The 23895-nt window shown below is 29.0% G+C and overlaps 1 protein-coding gene across 1 annotated transcript in view; it reads left to right on the top strand.

Annotated features, from left to right (window-relative positions):
* Window positions 1-23895, top strand: part of LOC107441188 (uncharacterized) — a 69437-nt gene that overhangs the window by 11464 nt on the left and 34078 nt on the right. The window contains exons 2-16 of the mRNA XM_043051616.3: window positions 13898-13954; window positions 15526-15660; window positions 15945-15989; window positions 16133-16195; window positions 16314-16394; window positions 17297-17374; window positions 17457-17519; window positions 17646-17723; window positions 17848-17949; window positions 18030-18083; window positions 19151-19213; window positions 20412-20510; window positions 22191-22244; window positions 22629-22725; window positions 23580-23702. Of these exons, the coding sequence (XP_042907550.2) occupies window positions 13898-13954; window positions 15526-15660; window positions 15945-15989; window positions 16133-16195; window positions 16314-16394; window positions 17297-17374; window positions 17457-17519; window positions 17646-17723; window positions 17848-17949; window positions 18030-18083; window positions 19151-19213; window positions 20412-20510; window positions 22191-22244; window positions 22629-22725; window positions 23580-23702 (1192 nt within the window). The remainder of the gene's footprint in view (window positions 1-13897; window positions 13955-15525; window positions 15661-15944; window positions 15990-16132; window positions 16196-16313; window positions 16395-17296; window positions 17375-17456; window positions 17520-17645; window positions 17724-17847; window positions 17950-18029; window positions 18084-19150; window positions 19214-20411; window positions 20511-22190; window positions 22245-22628; window positions 22726-23579; window positions 23703-23895) is intronic.

The following is a 23895-nucleotide window of genomic DNA, read 5'->3' on the forward strand; positions in this document are numbered from 1 at the left end:
TATAAAGTGTAAATTAAATCACACATCAGTATAAAGTACCTTAAAAAACGTTAAAAGAATCAAAACTTTCTAGCAAAAAGTATTCGCACGACAAATGACTGAGTGCGGGCTTCTGCATCCTAAGTTATCAAACAACTGGTATTGTCTAGTAGGGTGTTTGAGCGAGAAGTTACCATTACTCATATGCATTGGAAATCCTTGAGTCAAATGAATTGAAAATTGACCAAACTTCATTAGTAATTATTAATAATGACCGTTTAATGTGATAAATTCTGTTAGATTATTCATTTTAACTGATTTCAATGGCTTTTATTAATAACAACCTGCAATTATTAATCTTAACCGATTAGTTGCATTAGCAGTAACATCTAAGCAATATTATTTTATCGCCTTATTGAAACGATTTGGGGATTTCATCAAGTCACTTTCTTTAGGGGAATTACCCAAGCAGAGTTATTATTTCAACATCTTCCGAGAATTGATCATCTCCCTTAGGAATTTGGTAAAACCTCTCTGCGATGCATACATTTATATTTAGTTATTAGCCTGTCTGATCATCCCGCTCATAAAAGTGTAATTACCCAATACGTTAATGTAATCGTATAATGTAACCGTTCTGGTTCATTTATTGCGGATGGTAATTTCATATTCTATGTAAAATTACATATATAGTTTAAATTTGTTTATAGTTTAAAAAATTATTTTGATTTGTGCAAAACAAAAGATAATTTATGTTTAGAAAATTACACTAATGAAAATTTATGTATCTACGTTTTCTTTGAGCTTACATAAATTCCATATTTTTTTAAATGTTAATTGTTCAATACATTCTCCAAATCATCATTACAAAAAATAAGAAATATCAAGATATCTATTTATTTTTCAAATTCTGTTTGTTTACTGGTGGGTCTTGACTCAATTCTAGGGTTTTAAATTACTGCAAAATCAAATGCGAAAGAGAAGCCCTGATTATAAGCATTGAAATTGTACATTTATAGAAAATAATGAAGTATTGAAAGAGGTATTAAATGGACAGTTCCAAAAAAATTAAGCAGTAATATATTGATTAAAAACTTCATTCGCTTAAAAATGGAGATAAAAATGATATATTCTCTTAACATGTACTTAAATCCTTTCAAAATAATTCATGACTTCTGAAAGCATTGGTTCCTAGCAAATGTCCTTTAAAACTTGAAATTAGCCCTTTGCTTACTGTATATCATTTTTAAAATCACATGTGGTTTAGACGGTGTACCAGCCATAAGCAAATGGTTAATACAGTCGACATGTAACATGCGCTTAAAAAAAAGCGACCATTCTTGTGTTTTAAAATTTAGACATAAGGAACACGATAAATTTGTTCGTTATCAAGAATACGAGAAATCTCATCAATTGCTGCCCATTGTTGGAATCTTGATCATGAATTCAATTTCGACAATGTCAAAATAATTTCCACCCCAATCACATCAGCTAATCTTGATGCCCAGGGATCGTGTTTCATTCATATGAATGCTGACTCAATTTTTAATGACATTAGTTCTTCGCAACCTCTCCATAGCAAGTGGAAATACATTTTTCCCTCTCGGCAACTTTAATTATTCTTGTTCTGTTTTTCAATTTTTTTCACTCTCGGCTACTGTGGTTTTTCTAGTTTTGTTTCTTACTTTTATTTTCCATTTTTTGTTGGCAACTTTACGTTTTATATTTTAAATCGCTTTTGTTTCTTCTCATTAACGTATGGCAAGTCTTGAAAATCTATGCCTGTTTGTTAGAGCTTGAAACATGTTAAGTGTTACTTTCAATTTGAATATTTTTGAAGCAAATAAAGTTTTCAAGCAAGTAATATTTAAAGGGGTATTTCGTGACATTGCTATTTGATTTTGGAAAATTTGAAATGTTTTCAGTTTTAGACTTTTTTTATGCAGCGAATAATAATGAGATTTTATATATGTAGTGACCTGCAATGCAATGATATGGAAACTATTAGAATATCAATATCTTAATTTAAAAATTAATATAAATATAAAACAATGCGATTAGCTGACGAATGCTGTATTCATCCTAAATATAACTATTAGCATAAAATATAAATTATTGCTTTTGTATTATACATAATTTGTTTAGAAATACATGAGAGTTTGAATCAATAAATCAATATAAAGCTTATTTCAAAATAAAACCTGGTGTCTAACAATTTCATTTTTGGGGGATTTCATTTAGTGGAACTATCATAAATTGGTATAATCTAGCAGTACATCATTAATCATTCGGTCTATGCGAATATCAAGCTTCTACTTCGAGCTTAAAATCAAACTAAATTACACGAAAAAATTAAATAAAATATCTATTCTATAGGGTGTTTTTTTTCTGTCCTGAACTTGCAAACGAAATAAAAGCGCTCTGAGGTCAAGGGATCATTTTTAAGTGGCTCTTGTAATTTCATCGCTTTTACAAATGGAGGTCTGTGGCCGTTCTATACAGAAAAAAAGCTATTTTCCCAGACAAATTTAGTGTAAAAGAAGGTATTGGATAATGCCGACAAATGGGAAGAGAGCACTAAACAAGGGAGGGTGTTTTTGTTTCTTTATTTTTATGAATTAAGAGGTTTATTTTACTTACTGTCTGCATTGATAAAGTAAGAAATATTTTATTTAAGACAATCCGTCTTTGCTGTTATATTACAAATACGTAAAAATCCATAAGTAGTTTTATCTTTTTCAAATGCAACGAGTTAAGTTATTCCTTCCTCTATGTATGTGATACTTTTTTCGGTGTTTAGAATTAGCATGAATTTCTTATAAATTAGCGGGAAAAAATGATAATGAATTTTTTGATCCATCTTTTGAAAATGGAGCTTTTAATATATAATTTAGTATTATTTAAAGATACAACTAAATTCTATATTAATTATCTTTTCCAAAATGTAACGAGTTAAGTTATTTTTCTATGTATGTAATATTTTTTTCTGTGTTTTGAATTAGTCTGAGCTTCCAATAAATTAGATTAAATTAGTATGAATTTCTTATAAATTAGAAGAAAAAAAATGATAATGAATTTTTTGATCCATCTCTTGAAAATGGAGCTTTTAATATATAATTTAGTATTGTTTAAAGATACAACTAAATTCTATTTTAATTAATTATTATTAGCTATTAGTTATTCTATAATTAGTTAAAAATAATAGTAAGCGTACGGGTGAAAGTGTTAAAATGTATGAAAGTAAAAAATATTTTCTTTCGCAATAGATAATTATAACGAGCTCACTCTAACATTATTTCTAATTTTGTTTACATTTTTCCTAAATTAATAGCTGCCGCAGCTCAGAAATTAGATGAAACCATTGCAGAAACTATGCTACACTGTAGTATAATTAAAATATAAAAGAATTAATTAATTATTATTTATGTTAAGTATAGTTTAATACATAATATACAAGAATCACATAATTCTTGTGTATTTTTAAGGAAGAATCTATATTTTCGATACAAATTAAAATTCCTAATATAAACTAGTCCTGGTGTAATTACTATAAAATTCATTCTCTTCTGTCTATGGTGTGTACTATTAATTTCTTACTCTTTAAACTTACGTAATTCAAAATAGGTAATAAACTGATATTAATTTTATAATCTTTCTTTTATCAATACAGAATAAAACCTAACTGCTATACCTTAGACATTTTGATATTCTAAAAAATAAACTAAGGTGACAGTGCAAACGATTCTTTGTGTCCTTTTATTCCTGTGTTCTTATAAATTAGAAGAAAAAATTAGAGTGAGTTTTTTTACTCATCTTATGAAAATGGTGCTTGTAATATAGAATTTAGTATTATTTTATTAAAGATACTACTAAATTCTATATTAATTAGTTAATACTTTATTAACGATAATCAGGCTTTGTTGCTACATTATAAATACGTAAAACTCCATCCGTAGTTTTATCTTTTTCAGAATGTAAAGAGTTAAATAATTTTTCTACGTATGTGAAAAATATTTTTTTTCGTTATTTTGAATTAGTAGGAGTTTCCTATGGGAGTTAAGTTATTCTTCGATGTTTATCATAAATAATATTTTTCGTTATTTTGAATAAGTATGAGTTTCTAATAAATTAAATTAAATTAGTATGAATTCCTTATAAATTAGAAAAAAAATTTGAATGATTTTTTAAGCGTTTTATGAAAATTGCGTTTTTAATATAGAACTTAGTAGAATGGCAGACATAAAATTTTTTTTTATCGATTTGTATAATGTCATCTTAATCTCTCTTCTATTAATTTTTATGGATGACAACTATCAAAAACCCTTGATGGCCATAGATTTTCGTGATTCTATTAATAACAGTTTTAAAAATAATTTTCGATATCGGAATTTAAGTTTGAAATACGTTAAGCAGGCAATTCTTGGATGAAATAATGTATGATCCTGGAGCTTAGATAAGCTTAATTCAATCTTGATAAGGGACACCTTATTAAATTATCTCAATGCAAATAAAAACTCCATACAGCTGCCGTAGAAAATTTGATAGTACATTTAAAATTTAGAAATCGAAGTTTTCCGAAATGGTACGACTTGTATCTATAAAAACATATTTTAACTGTAGCAAGTAAGAAAAGTTTAAAGCTTCATCCCTTACTGAAAAACCGTAATTTTGTTAATGTTCTAATTTTGTGGCTGATAAAGATCAGTGATAACTGATGACTATTTTTGTTTAACCTCAAATACTTTCAAAATTTTTGTTATTCGGAAACTTCAAATTCCTAGTACAATAACTGGTACACATTTTGTATAAATTAAAATTGCGCTTGTAAAATCTTTGATCATGAAATTGTAAATTGTGTTACCAGTTTTAACTCATAATTTTTTTCAAAAAACACATTTTTTACTGGAGTATATATAGAATGTGTCACACTGTAAAAAAAAAAAAAGACAAAGAAAAAAAACTAAAAATTCAGGTTGAAATATGTTACAATTATGTCACCCAACCATGACCAAGCACCTAGCCGCATTTTTCAAACCTCTATCTCTTAACGCCCACAGTACTATTACAACGAAATTTTAACCCTGATCAGACGACGCGAGCAGCGCCTGAGCTGGTATCTCTCTCTCCAAACTTCCACACCTCACCCAACGAGAAGACTCTTGGCCCCGACAGCTTTAACGTGCACCTTGCTGCGAATAAACATAGGTTGTTTATTTTATGGTCGAACTCAAGACTCCTAGCGGTCTGAGCGACACCTTAACCAACTGGAGTGCTCATGCTACAATCAAGTAATTTTTCTGTAATATATAACTTAAAGTATTTTAATAGAAAATGTAACAGATGTTGTATGAAATGACGAAGTAAGTGTGCAATCAGTCATCCCCCAAATTCAAACCTGGGACCCCTATTGAAGAAGCGATTAATATATCCCCTTGTCCATCCCGTCACGCTGTTGAAATTATTAAAAAAATAGATCTAAATCCGTAGAAAACCAGTTTGTTATATTGGGTAAAAAGGAAGACTATCGATAAACTTATCTTTTCGATATAACTTACAGTGAAAGTTGAAAGATATTGTAGCTAATATATTTTCAATAGTACTTACGTTAAGAATTTCTTTAATTTTTTATAAGGTATTGATTTTTTATTAAAGAAAACTTTATCAAAAACGTGTTTTCTTAAAAAAAGGCAAAATAAACTTGAGAAATATTTTTGCATGAATTTGCAATTTTGGTCTGGTAGGTATAATTATGAAATATATTCTTTAAACCTTTCAATAATGATTAGTTAATGTGATTTAATTATATAACGTAGAGTATTGACATTAATATCCTTTTTCACCTATTTCCTATTGATTATATTATTTTCCTTTTACAAATTATACAGCTTCAAACTTAAAACGTCCTCTTTAGAAGAAAAAGGCGCTCTACTTCCTTCATATCAACTCTACAGAGAACTACATGAAGCTAATTTCTTTTTACGAAATAACTAATAGTTATTTTTAAATAATTTTTTCCATTTTATTCACGTGAATGAGCTTCAGAAAACTCACTTACTAAGTTTGTATCTAATTTTCAAACTTTCAGTTTAAAATAAATATTTATTTTTTAAAAATGCTCACAACCTTAAATTTAAAAATTTGGTGACTGAGTCCCAGCGGATGCATTTCCAAAAAATAAAAAAGATTTTCAAAAATACTCAATAAATAAATAAAAAGCTTTCATATAATTTCCCGTAGTTTAACATGGAGGACCTGAATAAATGTTACAAACCATGGAAGGTAGGAAGGATGGTATAAAAATTCGTTCCCTTCATTACCTTCTGGCTCAATCCATAAGCAAATCCATTATTTTTAGAGCTCGCTTCTCTTGTTTTACTCTCAACTGAATACCTATATTTGGATACCAAGTCATAACTGAAAGTCTGAACTATGGCCTGAACCAAATGATTTGCAACGTCATTGGCAAGGAAAAAAAGATGAAGGAAGTTCTTTGTATCATCGGCACAGTGTGGTGTCTGTCTATCGACGAAATGATCCCAGTGTTTATGTTACAGCTCTTCCTGCTCTTTTACCTCACCAGATGATGCTTCTTCATCTCTTCTACCTACTATGCTAACTTACAGTAAAATCTCTGAAATAAGTTTTGAGATTATGCAATTAATTACGTCCGAAAAGTCAGGATTAAAATGCACACTTAATTATCTGTTTTTTTTTTTATTATTTTAAAAACATGCTTAATTGTCCGTATCGATAAACCGTCATAACCTTTCAAAATTATAAATAGCTTTGAAAGCAATCCTGGGAGAGAATAGCTCCTATAATTGCTCCACAAATACACTGCAAAAAATTCCGGATCAAATTATGGTAAAAAGTATTAGTACCCTGAGTACAGCATCATTAAAATCTAATGATTTGTAGCGTTATTTTTATCAAAAAAAACTTTTCTCTCTGTGTATTTAACATAACTCATATAAAAGTCTATTGAAGTACTTTAATTGTGACTAATAAAAAGCTATTTATAATAATGTTATATATCATAAGTTATAATTATAAAGGAAATAACCGTCTTCACTCAAAGGTATTGTGAATTCGTTTAGTGTGATGGATGAGTGGATGAACTTACTTTTCCTTACGTGTAGCTGGGTGGGTCCGTTGGTTTGTCTGAGCCCAAGTCTGCGGGTTCGATCCCCCGCTCAGACACCAGATTTTCGGGATGCAGAAGGTCCTCAGCGGCCATGTCGTATGATTATGTAATTGGCTCTTGGTTCTTGGCATTTCCACCAAAATTAAATTCCTGGTGCACTTTACCATCCAAATAAGAGTCTCGGTGCTGCCATCTAGTGTGGCAGAAACTAGACGTCCAAATTAACATGGCCAACGGTATCTAACCCATTGTGGTGGTCCTGAAGGAGTGGATACCACTTAGAACGCACTAGGTCTGCTTATGTGTGCGCACTTGTGCAGCTCATTGGAAATTAAAAAAAAAACTTTTCCTTACGTAACATTTCGAATCATAAGATAAAGCTTCATCATTACTAGCATTTCTTTTCTCGATGTTCCTATTCGAGCGATGTTTGCTCTTTAGAACAGCATCTGCTTAAAAACACAGGTTTTCTCAGGTATGCACTGGTAATGAGAGACTTATAGACATTTCAATCATAACATATTTCCATAACTCTATCAACTCCATGTGGAAGCGTAGCAACAGATTACAATTAAAAGATTTCCATGGGCATCTCGTACAACCCCTTGTCTTGGTTCACGGCACTCCAAGGATCCCACTTTGGGATCCCCTGGTTTTCGGTATTATTTAAAAATGCATGACGTGAAAGAAGGGAAAGTTAAACAGAAAAATGCTAACAGTAGTAAGCTGTTAGAAATTTGCCTGAAAAAAATGGCTAAAATGGTTAAGGGTTAAATAACAATTTATTTAATTGTTATTTTACCACATTCAAACAAAACAGTCAAGTGACTCTAAATAAGATGGCATTCAAACAGTTTACTGTAAGAAAAACCGTTTATTAACTGCTTTCACCTAATACGGTTAACCCCTTAACTTGTGCTCTCGTGTTAATTCGAGCGCACTGAACAGGCCAAACTGTACACAATCGAGATAATTCGAGCGGCGCTATGTTTTATGCTGCTATAATTTTTCACACTCGAATATAATCGAGAATTGAAAATAACAATGTGAAAACTACGAAAAAAATCATTTTATTGATATTTATCATTTGCATGGGATTGTAAGCTATTACACTTATTTATTCAAGAATAAAATATAGCCTTTTTCCATGGAACAAAAGAGCAGTATATCAAAATTGTTCACCAAAAGAAAAGTTGAACCAGGAGAGGAATCAAATTTTTTTAATGCATAAAATTTTTTTTATTTTCTGTTTGGCCGGTTTTTTTCAAAAAAATCTGTGCGTTAAGGAGTTAAACAACCAGAATTTCATAGCACCAACCAGACCCACCTAAATGAAGCCACTTAGTTCCTTGCAGATGGGTACCTATTACAGCCGAGAGGGCTAATATGTCATTCTCATGACCGACAGAACGGGGGTTCGTGTCCTATCGTTGACACCCCAATATTTCCTCCATTCTCTTCAACACATGAAGAGTTTCCTATGTCCTGACTCCTCAATAATGTCTCCTCTTATTCTACCACTTACAAACAATTTAATCAGTAGTTTCTTTTTCATACTTCTCTTAAGAGTCACGTGAGAAAATATGGCGTGGAAATTTTCATATAATTTTATGAAACCTCAACTTATACCTAATCAGAACTGCGTGAAACTAATATGACCTATTATTTTAGTCTTTTTACAAAAGCAATATGACAAAAAAACTAATTTAAATTGTCTGATTTATTTCTAATTCTCTGTAGAGCTATTGTACAATGTGAAAATACTTATGGAAAATTCATGTGACCTGCGATCACGTTATTAGCAATGATAAAAACATTTTTAAGACATTTTTGGATGTTTCTATACATTGTTAAAAATATTTTTAGAAAACAATTTAAAAAATATTATTTTATAATAGAGCATTTTTTTTTTATCTTAAGAGAAATGCTATGCATGTGAAAAAATATAAGTTTAGAAAAATATAAATGCGTTTAAATTATACTTTTTTACCTTCAAAATACGATTTTGTCAGATGGGAGCGTCGCTTATACTTTTTTATATTCTTCGTTTGCCATTTTAAGTAAAGTTATTTTCTACAAATGCAATGTTATTGTTATCAACTTGAACACTTCTCTTTTTCCCTCCTATTAGAGCTAAGAATGACGCATGCATTTTCACATTTTTAGCTCATGAATAAATTATGACGAATGTAAAATATATTCCAGGATCTTGTTGAGAAGATTGATTCATATTTTTTTCTCAAGTATCTTGACGTAAAGATTAAAAATTCTAATATACGATTGACAAAAGTTTCTAACTTATAGCATGGAATCGATTTCGTTTTTCTGAGAATAGTTATTTACCCTGAAATATTTGCATACTTATGTTACTAATGCAAAACAGAATTTCCTTTTCTTCAACTTTTCTTATATTTTATCGTTCATTTCAAACGAAATTTGTACTTTATAACATTTCATAATTCTAATCTTTTTCATATTTTAATAAATTTCACTTTATAAGTAGTAGAAAAAAAACATTGTAATTTTTCAGCTAAAAAAAACTTTTTGACTCAAATAAAATGAATTAATTAGCATTTTTTTCAGATATATTAAATTTTAAAAAATTTATTTCAGATAACTAATTAGTAAAACTTTTTAAATTTGAAAAATAGATCACTATGTTCAATGCGATATTCCAAAATGCCATCCAAATGCGATTCCAAAATTTATCCATAATTTATCATTATCAAAATTTATTATCATTTATCATCATTATTATCATTATTTATCATCATTATTATCATAATTTATCATCATTATTATCATTATTTATCATCATTATTATCATAATTTATAATCATTATTATCATTTATCTTCATTATTATCATCATTTATCATTAATAAGATCTCTGAAATTTTTCTATTCTATATAACTTATTCTGTTCCATATATCTACTTCGATATATATTCTTCTATATGCCTTTTTAATATATAAATAAATTCTTGAAATATATCACAATTTGAAATCAATATTGGATAAGAAAATGAAATTTTATAAATAAACACAAAATCTTTATAGAGAATCCAGATCGAAATTTGATTTTCAGTTATTAAAAGATAAATAATTGAATTTAAGAACAAAATCTCCAATCCGAACTAAACCAGACCTGACCAACATCCACCCGTCACGTTAAATAGTGAAACCTGTCCAATGGCTTTATTGAAACTTTTATTTCCAGTTGCCTGAGAACAAAAAAATGAACATTTCAATTTACAATGTGTTTAAAAAGTTAAAAATGATTTATAAAATTTTTAATTATTGTTATAAAATGGTTATATATTTGAAAGAGAAACAAGAATATGTTCATAAATTAAGTAATGATGATGCGTTGCTAGATCTAGTTTTTTAGTGGATTTATCAAAAAAACTTAATCAGCAAAGTAAAAACTTACAAGGACAAGATATTTAAAAATCGATGTTTTTAATTCCATAAATGTTTTAACAAGGATTGCAACTTTGCAATAATAAAATTTTCGCTGCTAAATAATTTTACAATAATCAAACCTAAGAATTTCTCGAAACATATTAATAATATGAAGATGCTTATTAAAGAAACATTTGATAATCGTTTCTGGAATTTTGAAAAAATGATAAAAATGTTTCATATATTTACATGCAAATTTCATAATGACTTTGTTAGAGTTCCTGAAAAGCTGCAAATGGAGTGAATTAAGTTACAGTATCAGAAAAGAACAACCGAACTTATAAAAGGTATCTAGGTTGAAAAGTTAGTTTCGCGCATAAATACATTAAAAGGTTGAATTAATTAAATCGCCACTGCAGTCAGACTTTTACCGATAAAAAATGTTTCTTTTAATTTTACAGAAAGATGTCAAATTAAATGACGTGTGCTACTATTTTCCAAATGAGAATGAACTTATAAAAAAAAATTATTGCACTTACATACTGTCATATTATATTACTACTGTCATTCTTAATTTAAAAAATTATTTTAAATATTTATGAAGGTATGTTTGTTTCCACTTGACTTATTAAGAAAATAGTTTATTTGCTTTCAGAATTCCGAAGAAATAATTCTAATCAGCTACTAATAACTTATGAACACATATGAAGGTAGCAGTACAAAGGTTTTGTGTGCTTTATTTAAAGTAAAATGCTTGGTATTTTCATCGAAAAGCTATGTGTCTAATATCAACTTTTACAATCCAAACAAATTTATTTAGTTGCATTGCATTAAATTTTAAATATTTATGAAGGTATGTTTGTTTCCACTTGACTTATTAAGGAAATAGTTTATTTGCTTCCGGAATTCCGAAGAAATTATTCTAATTAGCTACTTATGACTCATGAACACATATGAAGGAAGCAGTACAAAGGTTTTGTGTGTTTTATTTGAAGTATAATGCTTGGTAATTTCAGTGAAAAGCTATGCGTCAAATATCAAGTTTTACAATCCAAACAAATTTATTTAGTTGCATTGCATGAAAGCAAGAACATCTTTATCAGTTAAAAAATATTAAAATGATTTCCAGTTAATAAATTAGTAAATAAATTTGGTAAAGAACTCATTCATCAGTTCGTGTTAATTAAAAAAGAAGAAGAAAATAAAAAGGTCAAAAGAATTATAAATGTTTAGTCTCAGCTACGTAAATGATGCATGAAATAGCTTTTTTCAAAATCCCAGCTGCGTTCTGTTTCCGTTTGCATTGCTTTCTTTCGCCTCCACATTCTCAGGAATTAAATTCTTAGTCATTCTTTCTTTTTTTTCTTTTAATCATCAATGCCGTATTGTTAAAAGAAATATTAAATAAAAACTAACAAACTTTTGATATTTCAAACAATTACTATAGAGGCTGTTTTCAATTATTTTTAAAAAGAATAAATTACCTAAAAATATTAATTTTTAAATTATTCTTTCTCCTAGAGCAGGGATGGTGAACCTTTATACACCAACGAGCCATTTTTTTCTGAAACGTTGTTTAATGAGGTCATAGACATGCCGTCAAATAATTTTGACTACCTAGTTATTGAGAAAATAATAATACTAAATACTATCAACTCAAAACTCTTTATTTGCTTTGAAAAAAAACATTTTGCAATGTCTCAGTTATACGCGTAATACAAATTAAAGTAACATCAGTGTGACTTCTGTTGTTGCAGATTAGATGACAGATAATTTATATTAGGTTGTAAGATGTTAGTTTAAGCAGGACTGTTAATTTTTTTTGCTAGTCATTTATGGTTAGCTTGTTTTTTATGGTTATTAATTGTTTTTTTAGCATTAATTGTTAATTTTTTTACTAATAATTGTTTATTATTTTGTGTCTTTTGTGAATTTCAATTTAATTGTTACATATGCTTCATAGTGTAATAACATTTGTGTAATAACAATTCATAGTGTAATAACAAATGTGATCGGTGGCATGCCCAAAATATTGCATCGGGTGCCATTGGTTCGCTATCCCTGTCCCAGAGGGTTCCAAATGAAATGAAATCCAATGATTATTAAGCAGCGATCCAAAATCAGCGGCCATAACAATCACGCGACCTAATGTTCTCTTTTGAATTTGACCTTTGGTAACTGTTCATTAAAGAAGATGAGTTATCGGTTAAAAAAATTAAATAAATATTAATAGATATAATTTATAATGGGATTGGAAAATTTAATTATAATTAAAAATGATAAACTAAGTAATAGTTTTTAATCTAATTTTATAAGCTGCTTTGTTGAATGTGTAAATCCTCAAAGAGATTTCTGGTTTAAAAATAATAAAATTCAGTTTTTATTTATGTGTAAGATTTTAAGGACCCACCTTCGAAGATCAAACTTTTGGTAGACACTATGCAGATGCTATAGGAAAACAAAAATTAGTTCTAGATTTTTATAAGAGGGCACTTGTTTGAATAACTTTTTTTAACCGATTGTCAAATCATTAAAAAATCGCTTTCCTATCAATTTAGGAACATATAATTCCATACTATTGATATAAATTAATATTTTTCATATTGCTCCCCTTTGGCTATTTATTAATAATTTATTAATAATCCATTTTGGCTTTTATAATGTTTGGCAATTTACTAATAATTAAGACCCACAAATATATAGATCAAAATTTTAATAGAAAATTACTTTTTACAATTTGTTAATGTGTCAATTTCTTTAGTTTAAAAATTTGTAAAGTTTCACTAGCCCTTCGAATAATTTACTTCATTGAGTAAAACTTCATAATTTGATTTACTGTGTTATTCCAAATATAGCATCTAATTGTTAAAAGGTCGGTATGCATTCAAATTACTCGTACGCATACCGACCTATTTAAATATAAATTTACTAAAAACAATTTCATGAGCAAGGTATTAAACTGTCCAATAAAATTTTCCAATCACTTATTAATATTAAAGGCATTTTTTAAACTTAAATTGAATGCTCTATTTGAAACAATTACTTTAATAACAATTGTATAGAAAACAATAAAATGTACTGTGGTTAACTTCATTAAAATGCACGTCAAATGATTTGCTGCAAATTGTTTATACTATTAGTAATTTAGAGAAAGAATAAACAATGTTACAGTTCATGAAGCAACAAAATTATTAAGTCATTCAATTCCAGAGGTCAAGATATTAAATATAAACAATTATTCATTTGGTTATAATTGGTTATTATTTCAATATTTATATATCTCACATATTATGTTTATAAATTTATGTAACTTAAATTTTTATAATAACTTATTTAGTATTTTGTACATTTGTATTTTTCATTTTTTTAGGCATGTAAAGGATGCGTAACGCAGCCATGTATTTGCACAGGAGACAAAGGCCCATTCGTAAGCTTTACATGTTTTTCTTAACGTTTAATTTAATACCTAAACAACTTTTCTGCTATTTCTTAAAATAAAATTATTATGGAATTTTAACTCTGATATTCATTGCTTGTTATTTATTCTTTACATATGTAAGATTTTCATGAGTTGACATTGAATCACTTCACGAGAAGAATTGCTTTTATTTTCCGAAAATTTAATTTAGTGGGAAATGGTTAAAAACGAAACTAAGATTTAAAAAAAAAATTTAAAAAAAGGAAATTGTTTTCTTTTATCAATTGGTTTATTTTTACCGAACTTTCTGGGCAGAAATATTGTTTAGCAAGAAAGAAAAAAAATAGTTGTAGCATTTTACAATATGGATTCATTTTCAAATTTTTTTCACTTAAAATAAACAAAATAACTCTTTTACCGTCTTCATAATAGTGTTAATTTCATATTTTTAAGAAAAAAAATAACTTTATTGTACAAATATAAGTTTTATGTATAAGCATAAAGGGAAAAAAATAAAATTGAATATTTTTGCATCACCAAAATAAAATAAAGTATTAACCAAAAAAAGGAGGAAAAAATATTGAACCTTAAAAACATTCCAGTTGATTTTTTGACGCAAAAATAACCTCCTTAATCTAAATATGACCCCCTTTCTTCCTTCCGATTTTGCTTTTAGAATTGTTTTTATGAAAATTATTACATAGCTTTTGAGACTTTCAGTATGTTAACTTCTGCAAAAGAAGGTTTCCAAAATTAAGCAAAAACTGTGTCGAAGCTCAGAAACAAATAAAGTCGGATTTCAAAGCCCCATGAACTCATTTTTGAGACTATGCGTACTCTCACTTAAACAACAAAATGAGTGCACGATGTGTTCTTTTTGAGACTATGCATTTTGCTCAAAAAGTCTACTTTGAGAATGCCACATGGTACCTGAGTAGTTAAAAAATAGGACTCCGGTCCGGAGGGGCCGGAGTTCAATCCTCGACTCCGCTAAGACCCACCGAGTAAAGGCGGTATACTTACTCGTAAAATCTGTGGAATCAAAAGTCCTGTGGTCGATCACTTACCAGTACCATGGGTACTGGGATCTGGAGGAAATTTCTTTCCTCTTCAGATGGATGTCTTCGGATCATCCTCAGGTCTGTTTCTCCGACTGTCGCCAATAGCCCAGAGTGCAGCTCTAGTGCGACGTAAACGAAATACCTAACTACCAAGTTGAGCATGTCACTATACGAAAGCAAAATACTAACTAAGTATAATTTAATAAAAGCTCAAGAAGCTTACTAATTCCAAATTTTATATGAAATTTCCTCTAATTGATATTTTCAAATTAGAATTGTTAAATGTAAAAGAACTCTTTACCCGTCATTATATGTTTTATCTTCGAAAACACTACCAAGTAAAATATACGCGAAGTATAATTCAAAATTGATCGTTACCAAATATTTTTTTCAGTTTATTTGTACCAAAAATAGCAGATATTAAAATTCCTTTGTTACATACTCCAATATCTAAGATATAAAAGTTGGAAGTTCTAAAAACAATTTATGAAGCTCATAATTTTTCCTAATTTTCATCAGGGTTCACCAGGGATACCAGGACTGCAAGGTCCACCAGGTCATCCTGGTTCCATAGGGCCAGAAGGACCTCCTGGTAAAAGAGGAAATAAAGGAGACATTGGATATCCAGGAGCTGATGGTCCCAAAGGCATTAGAGTAAGATAAAAATAATTCAGTTTCTTATCTTAATTTCTCAACAGCTTTTAAAATTTTGATAAGTTTTATTAATTTATTAATATTATTTTTAATTAACTTATGAGATAAATTAACTATTGAGAAATAAAAGCATATAATGTCTTAATTTTAGTTTAATTTAGTTTTACATAGTAAATAAGTATATACCATACAATTTAAATTTTGATTTAAGTTCTTTATTGGCAAATAAATGTAAAATATTACAAATAGTACTCTAGCTATAACTTTTGTTTTCCTTTTTTCAGGGAGAAGATGGCATGCCAGGCTTTGAAGGTACACCAGGAGTACCTGTGAGTAAAATATTTCTCATCATAGGTACAAAACATCCAAGTACACAATATTTTTGAGATCAACTCGATACAGTGAATTTATGGTATATTCTTTTATCAGACATAGGTTGCAACCATTATTGAACATAAATTTTGCTTTACAGGGCTTACCTGGAAGTGATGGACCACCCGGAGAACGTGGTTTTCCAGGTTGTAATGGAACTGATGTAAGTTAATGGCCTTTATTTTAATAAATTCCTTGTATTCTGCAACTTTATGTCAACTGTCATTTAATCGATTATTTCTGCAGATTTATTATTTAGAAAGTTTACTCTTTTTTCTTAGGGTCGCCCAGGGCCACCAGGTATACCAGGCAGACTAGGTCCCAAGGGTCGAGATGGAAATCCTGGATACTGGGGACAAAAAGTATCTATGCATTCAACAATTATATTTATTTTATTTTTTATTTTATCACCGTCGATGAACAGCCGACCTAATTTTGAGTTTACGACTACCAATATTCAACTCTGTAGTTTTGTAATGTTGAACCCAATCCAGAAGACAAGAGAACTCAAGGATCAATTATCTGGAGAAATCTGCCTTTGTGGAGAACTTTCTGATGGCATTAACATACATTTGCGTTACATAGAGAGGAAAAGAGAGAGAGGTTGGACCAACAGCAAGGTTCTAACCTAGGATCTGTCTACCACTGAGGATATTTTACGCCATCACTGCGGTCGGTACGACCCAGGTACGGAATTCCTATCAACCAGCCATTGCTGGGATTGGAACCCGATCTCCTCATTGGGAGGCTATCACTCTATACTCTGAATCACCACGGCTCTTCAACAATTATTTAAATTTTACTGACGGATTACTTAAACCAGATTTCTATAAAATGATTTCTGCCACTTTGATGAGGACCAGAAAAAAAAACAATGCAAGTCGTAATGTTTTTTTCATCAGATAGTTGTCTTCACTTTTATCGGACCTTATCAAAGCACTAAGAAACATATTTTAAAAAACTTGGAGGCCAGGCTGCATATTTAAAATATCGTGAAAATCAACTAAACTAATTACTAAATTGGTTATAAAACCAAACTCTTAACTAGATTTTTTATAAAGTTATTTCTAATGCCTTGAAAAGTTTCTGAAACATAAAGGGCAGAAATGTCTTCTAGAGACAACTGTCTTCAACATCGAGAAAATAAAAAATGGAGGTTATCAAATCTCCAAGTTTCTAATTTTAAAATCCTATAAAAATTGCTTAAAATGACAAAGTTTCCCAATTTATAAAAATAATTAATTTTAAAAATTTTCTTTAAAAGGGAGATCCTGGAGAAGGAGGAATAAACTCTCTAGGCATTAGAGGCGAACCAGGAGAACCAGGAAGACCAGGATTTCCGGTATCATTTTTTGTCATAGTTGATGTTGATATAAATATTTTTAAAGTGACGTTTTAATGAATCATTGAAATATTCCTCTTAGGGACCTATTGGATATCCAGGATCACGCGGTGCTAATGGAATAACAGGAGATTCAGGACCCCCTGTAAGCCAAAAATAACTTATATAAGAAAAATACTTTAGATGACTGTTTCTTTTACATTTTAAGCTATTCATGAATTAAATGTTATTAAATTTTGTAATTTTCTGAATAATTGTTTAATTTGTATAGGGTGTCCAAGGTTATCCTGGAGACAAAGGTGGACGTGGTCCAACAGGAGAGGGTGTACGGGGTCAAAAAGGACAGAAAGTAGGAATGCTAATTTTGATTTTAAAAAAACGTCATCCTTTTTTTTTTACAATTTGTAAAAATGGATCATGCATGTTCAGGATTATTTTTATTAAAAAAAATATCTTTCTTAACTAATTCTTAGGGTGAAACAGGTCAAACAGGAGATATTGGCAAACCAGGAATTCCAGAAGCTGTAAAACCTGAAGATGAACTTACAGGATCACCCGGTGAATCCGGAGACCGAGTAACAAAAAAATTCTTTGTACTATTATTTGATTAACTTCTAAACTATGCTTTACTATTTTTTGCAAATCGCATTTTTAGGGAGATAAAGGTGATGATGGTGTTCGTGGCTATGATGGCAGGCCTGGCAATCAGGTACAAAATAGTAGGATTTTTTCAGTTGTTATATTTATCACAAAATTATTCGATTGCGTTCGTCGCAATTTTTTTTCTTTTTTGAAAACTACTTTAATTAATTTTTTTTATCATCAGAGGTCCTAAAATTATGAATCTAATGTAATCTAATGCAAAATTTATTAAACGTTTTTTTTCTTTTCAAACTAAAGGCATATTTGAATACAAAAGCTACAAAAAAAATTTTATACCACTTTTACAGCTATGCAACAAATCGTAACATAAAAAATATCAAAATATTTTGCTTTTAGTTCGAAACATTGTTACTATCATACAAAATCTGAGAACGAAGTTTCAAGGAATTCTATAACAGACTTTTTTTGTAATGTGTGTTAACATAAAAAGATTATTTTCAAAACCTACGTTCTTCTGAAAATGCATTTAAAGTATATAGTGAATAAAAAATTTATTTTCCGCATAATACTAATTCGCAATTCAAAGGAATTTAGAAAGCTACTGAATATACACCGAACAGCCATTACATTATGACCACCCTGCTAATAACATGTAGGACCACCTATAGTCCTCAAAACTGCTTGCAACCGCCGTGGCATTGATTCCACAAGGTGCTGATAGGTAGTCTGAGGTATCTGGTACCAAGCGCTCACCAACTGGTCCTGAAATTCCCTCACATTGCGAGGGGATAGTGTGGCAGCACGAATTTGGTTTTCCAAGTAAGATCACAAATGCTCTATTGGACTAAGGTCAGGTGAATTTGGGGACCAAGACATGACTTGAAAGTTACTGGAATGTTCCTCGAACCAATCCATGACGATTCGACCCTTATGACATGAATTTATCGTTAAAATTTGACATGTCATTGCTAGTAAATTGTAATTCTCATTCTATAAAAATCGTAAAAGGATACAATAATGGGAGAACAAAAAATGCATTAAAAAAACGTATAAAAGGTATTGATTAAAATAAAAAAAGATGGAAAGAAATGTGTTAGTATTGTAATTAAACATTATGATGAAACTACACATAAACATATTTTTTAATTAACAATACTTTTTATATTTCTATAGGGTCCGAAGGGACAGAAAGGCCCTGATGGAGACAAGGGTGAAAGAGGAGAATTGGGACCAAGGGTAATATATTTTTTAATTTAATTCAATTTCTGAACTATTTTTATGACCATTTAAACATATATGCTATAAGCTATAAATATTACTCAAACAAGAATTAAAATTTTAATTGTTTTAAAATTTCAAAAAATATATTTATCACTACTCATACCCTCCAACATTTGAGGTGTTTGCAAAATATTATTCGCAGTGGTAGAGAGCATATCAACTTAATTTTTTGCAAACAAAAAGAATTTCTTTAAACCTTTTATCAGAATTTAAAGAACATAATCATATGCCCGTTCGGTGTCTTAGATATCTGCTTAAAATATTTCTGTGTAGTACAAAATTCTTTTAATTCTAATTAATTAAAAAATTTAACTTTACCTTTTTTTGGCTACCACTAAGACAAATATTTTTCCTGAACTACAGAAATTTGAAGTAGTAGAAGGGTATTTCATTACTTATATTAGTTTTGAAAGGTATTAAAGTTACCTTCACAAAAATATTTTATAATTAAATATTTATCTGAACACGTTCAATATTCAAACGATGAATTTACACTAATATACAAATATATTAATGTAAAACTGTTAAGTTACGAATTCTTTAATAATATACAAATACATTAGAGTAAGACTGTTAAAGTATGAATTCTCTAAAATAGTGTTTTTCATTTTATCAAATTCTAAAACTTGTTGAAACTCGCATATTTATCCACATTTTTTTATTTGACCAATCATGTGGCAAAATTATATAAACTGTTTCACTATACTCGAAGTAATAACATATATATTCTTTATAGAAAAATAGATTTGATTTTTTTTAACATAATAATTAAAATAGTTTAAATGTAGTTTTAATAAATTTTAACAACATCTATACACTGCTGTGTGCGCAAATTTCCATGGTATAGCAGAAAATGAAATTAATTCAAAATGTTATTGAGGAATAGTTTTTTATGCTTTTATAATAATATAACAATGTAAAAACTGAGAAAAGTTTATTTTTTTCAACAAAATAAATTCAAAGAATAGTTCATTAAGTTTATTCGAATGTTTAAATTTGAAGAGGTTTTCTTGATAAACTGGACCTTTATTTTATGCCAATAATATTATTTTTCTACGTTAAATAACACTTGATTTCATTTATTTTAATTTTTGTGATCATTTCAAAGTTATATAATTCAAATACAATTGGAATTTACTTCTGTTCCAAATAGGGAAAGAGGGGTAGAACTGGATTCCCTGGACCTTCTGGTGAAAGGGGACAAAAAGGTAATCCAGGTTTGACAGGCAGAGAAGGAAAACCAGGATTCAAGGTAATCTAATAAATTTTAAGATTTCAAAAACTCTTGATACTCCATGTTTATCTTTACTCCATGTAAGATGAGTAAGAGTTTTAGCATTAAGGCAATTAAAATATTTAAATATTACTAAAAACGAAATTGGAAAATTTAATGTTCTACTAATGACCAGCTGATTATTAACATTAATTTAACCATTTTCGATTTACAATTAATCTTTTACGTTGACTACGCATTCTATTTAGATTCTTTTAACAGATATAAACAATAGTGGGCGTCAATACGTACTCACGAACTGTTAGGTTGCGAAAGCTGCAATGCTTAACTAAACACTCATCTGTTACGGAAGGGCTCCCTTCTGAAATTTTATTAGTTTTATATTTTTTATAACTTATTATGTAAATTAATTTTAAGACACGAAAAACCATTACTAGTGTTCTAGATTATTCCACGTCGTAAAAATCATTAGTTCCAATTTTATTTTATTTAATTTTATTTTTTTTGAAAAGCGAATGAAATAGATTTTAAACATGCAAAAATAAATAAATTTAAAAAAAATAAATAAATAAATAAAATTAGAAAATAAATAAAGTAAAAAAATTTCTCACTGACTACTGTGACCACTGCTTCATTTTCAGCCCATAAATAATTGGAAATTCAATTCTTTTAGAGTAAAAGCTTTATTTTAATTCATATTACCTGGGATTTAAAACATGTCGTGGGTACAGTTATATGACTAAATAATTCTTAGACATCCATTTTTTTTTAAAAAAAAAGGGTAATGTTTTGTCCTATTTCAAACGTTGTCCAGTTTTATACCGACCAATGTATAAACGATTAGTTGGAGTGGATATGCAGTGTCATTTTAAATAACCTGGACAAAGTTAAAACAAGCAATAACAGATCTGCAATAAGATTCAAAAATCGCGTAGGGACATAGGGTCAAAGGCCGCTGAAAGTGGGAGCAAATCATAAGTAATATTCAAATTAACAAAAACCATTGTACACCCTTTTACTTATACTTTATTTCGGCACACTGCAAAGGTGCGACCAATAAGGGATGTTCAAAACTTTGTCTGACCCCTGGCACGTTAATGGTGCACATTTCTCAAACATACCCGGTGTATCTCGAACGTATCCTGCTGCCACAACAACTCTTCTTAAATCTTTCTATGATGAAACGGTTGCTTTGTCAATAAGTACTTTAAGAATTCTTACAAGAAAAAATATTGAGACAAATCTGGTGATCTTGCTGGCCATGTCATTATTCCTCGTTTTTTTTTTAATTGAAAAGCTCTCTAGCGGTTGCGGATAGCGTTTGTGATCCTATGCTTCCATGTATTTTCTTCTGCTTCGCTCTTTCATTTCAGCTTGTTATTTTAAATCATCCAGTACAATTTCAAAGCTTTAACTAGAGAACCTGATAATGAAAAATGTATGTCTAATTCGAAATCGAAAAATATTGAATTATATCTAGTTAGAGAGCAATATCCACAATACTGTAAAATATGCAGTAATTGCTTAGAAATAAGTTTCCATTACGGAGCCTGCGAGTGTAAAGCCAAATTTAAAATGGCTTTCGCCAGAGCCTTTGAATGCTAAGAGTAAATGGGATGTTCATAGTAGAATTTTATTATTTATTGGATAAAAAATTCGAAGAAAATTTTACAAAGAAAAACTCTATTCTTTTTTTAGGGAATGCAAGGACAACTAGGCACAGCTGGACCCCCAGGTCCTCAAGGTTACGAAGTAAGTTATTATTATTATTAATATTATTATTATTATTATTATTATTATTATTATAATAATAATAATAATAATAACATTTCAATACCAATAAGAAATACTTTAAAGAAGTCTAAAGATTAAGTTTGTAACTGTACAAGTGTATTCACTGGCAAAGTGTTTCGCATGATGTCAGTAAAAACTATTTTATATGGTTTGTTTGTTTTTCTAAAATATTTTGTATAATTTTTTTTTCATCTTGAGATTATATAATATGCTTCATTAAATGAATGTTGTGTTAACTAATGTAAAATGGACTATTATATATACTCAAAGTCAAGTATCTAGTTTAAAATGGACTATATATCTCATTTCAAAAATATTCAATTGCCTGATTTTGCTATATAGGGGCCCCCTGGAGAATTCATTGAATTTGGTAAACCACTTCCGGGACCACCAGGAAGCCAAGGAGAACCAGGGGATCCTGGTTATCCAGGTGTTCAAGGTAAACACAATAATCAATATAAATTTATCTCTGTGATTCACAAACTACTTTTTTGACACGAAACATACATTATTGTCCTAATAATTAAATGACAAATCAAAGATCTAAAGATTTGCCTAAAAATATTAGTTATTATTTTATAATCCCAATTTTAAACTCGCTCATGTGTCTTATTATTTCATTTCATGAAATATAAATAATGCTACATAGGTTAGGAAAATATACCTAGTAAGCTGTTAACTTCTTAAAGCAGAATTTTTTAAACTTATTTTCATACTTTTTTTCATTATTTCGTGTTAATTTAGGTCAAAATAAATGAAAAATATTATATTTAGTCTTTTAATAATTTATGAAATACAGCATGAAACATCGGAGTTTTTTTCTGGGTTAAAGGAAATATCCTCCAAACACCACTCATTTCCGAACAATATTTTTTTCAATTTCGCTCTTATTAGGTGTTATTTATATTTTTTTTAAAAAGTTATCCATCATTGAAATTACTTTTATCTACAAAATTAACAATTGATAAATTTTTGAATATGAACGAAAATAATTTCAAGCTATTTTCTTAAATTTTATATTTTAGTGCTAATATAATTCTGATAATCTAATTATTAGTAACTATTAGACTGTTTCTTATAATTAAAAATGCACAAAAATATAATTTTGCTTGTAATTCACGGATCTGAAAAAATATATATATAAGGAATGGTGTCCCAACAGCATGAAAGAGTTGAGATATTTACAGACATAAAAAAACAGCATTTCATAACACCGTTTATCTTTTTAAAACTGTTTCTTGACTTAAACTCTGCTTTTATACAATAAAAAAAATTTCGATGATTTCTTCAAAGGTGCACCTGGAAGACAAGGACCAGTAGGATTTAGAGGACAACCAGGACCACCAGGAGAAGCTGGTCAACTCGGCGAAACCGGACCACATGGCATGAGTTTTAAAGGAGAACCAGGAGAAGATGGTAAGTATCGCATATTTCTTTTTACTGACTTAATTCTGACAGTAAAACTTAGAAGATAATATTTTTTTTCAGATAAAAAACATTTTCTTGTAATATTTTTATAGTAGGTAAAAAATGAATAAATAATTATCGAAATATATAGTTTAAACGCAAAACATTTATTATTCATTAATTTAAAACATTGAAAAACAAA

The sequence above is a fragment of the Parasteatoda tepidariorum genome, chromosome 1, assembly GCF_982258835.1.
Source record: "Parasteatoda tepidariorum strain Cologne lab strain chromosome 1, Ptep-v5.0, whole genome shotgun sequence".
Taxonomy (NCBI): Eukaryota; Metazoa; Arthropoda; class Arachnida; order Araneae; family Theridiidae; genus Parasteatoda; species Parasteatoda tepidariorum.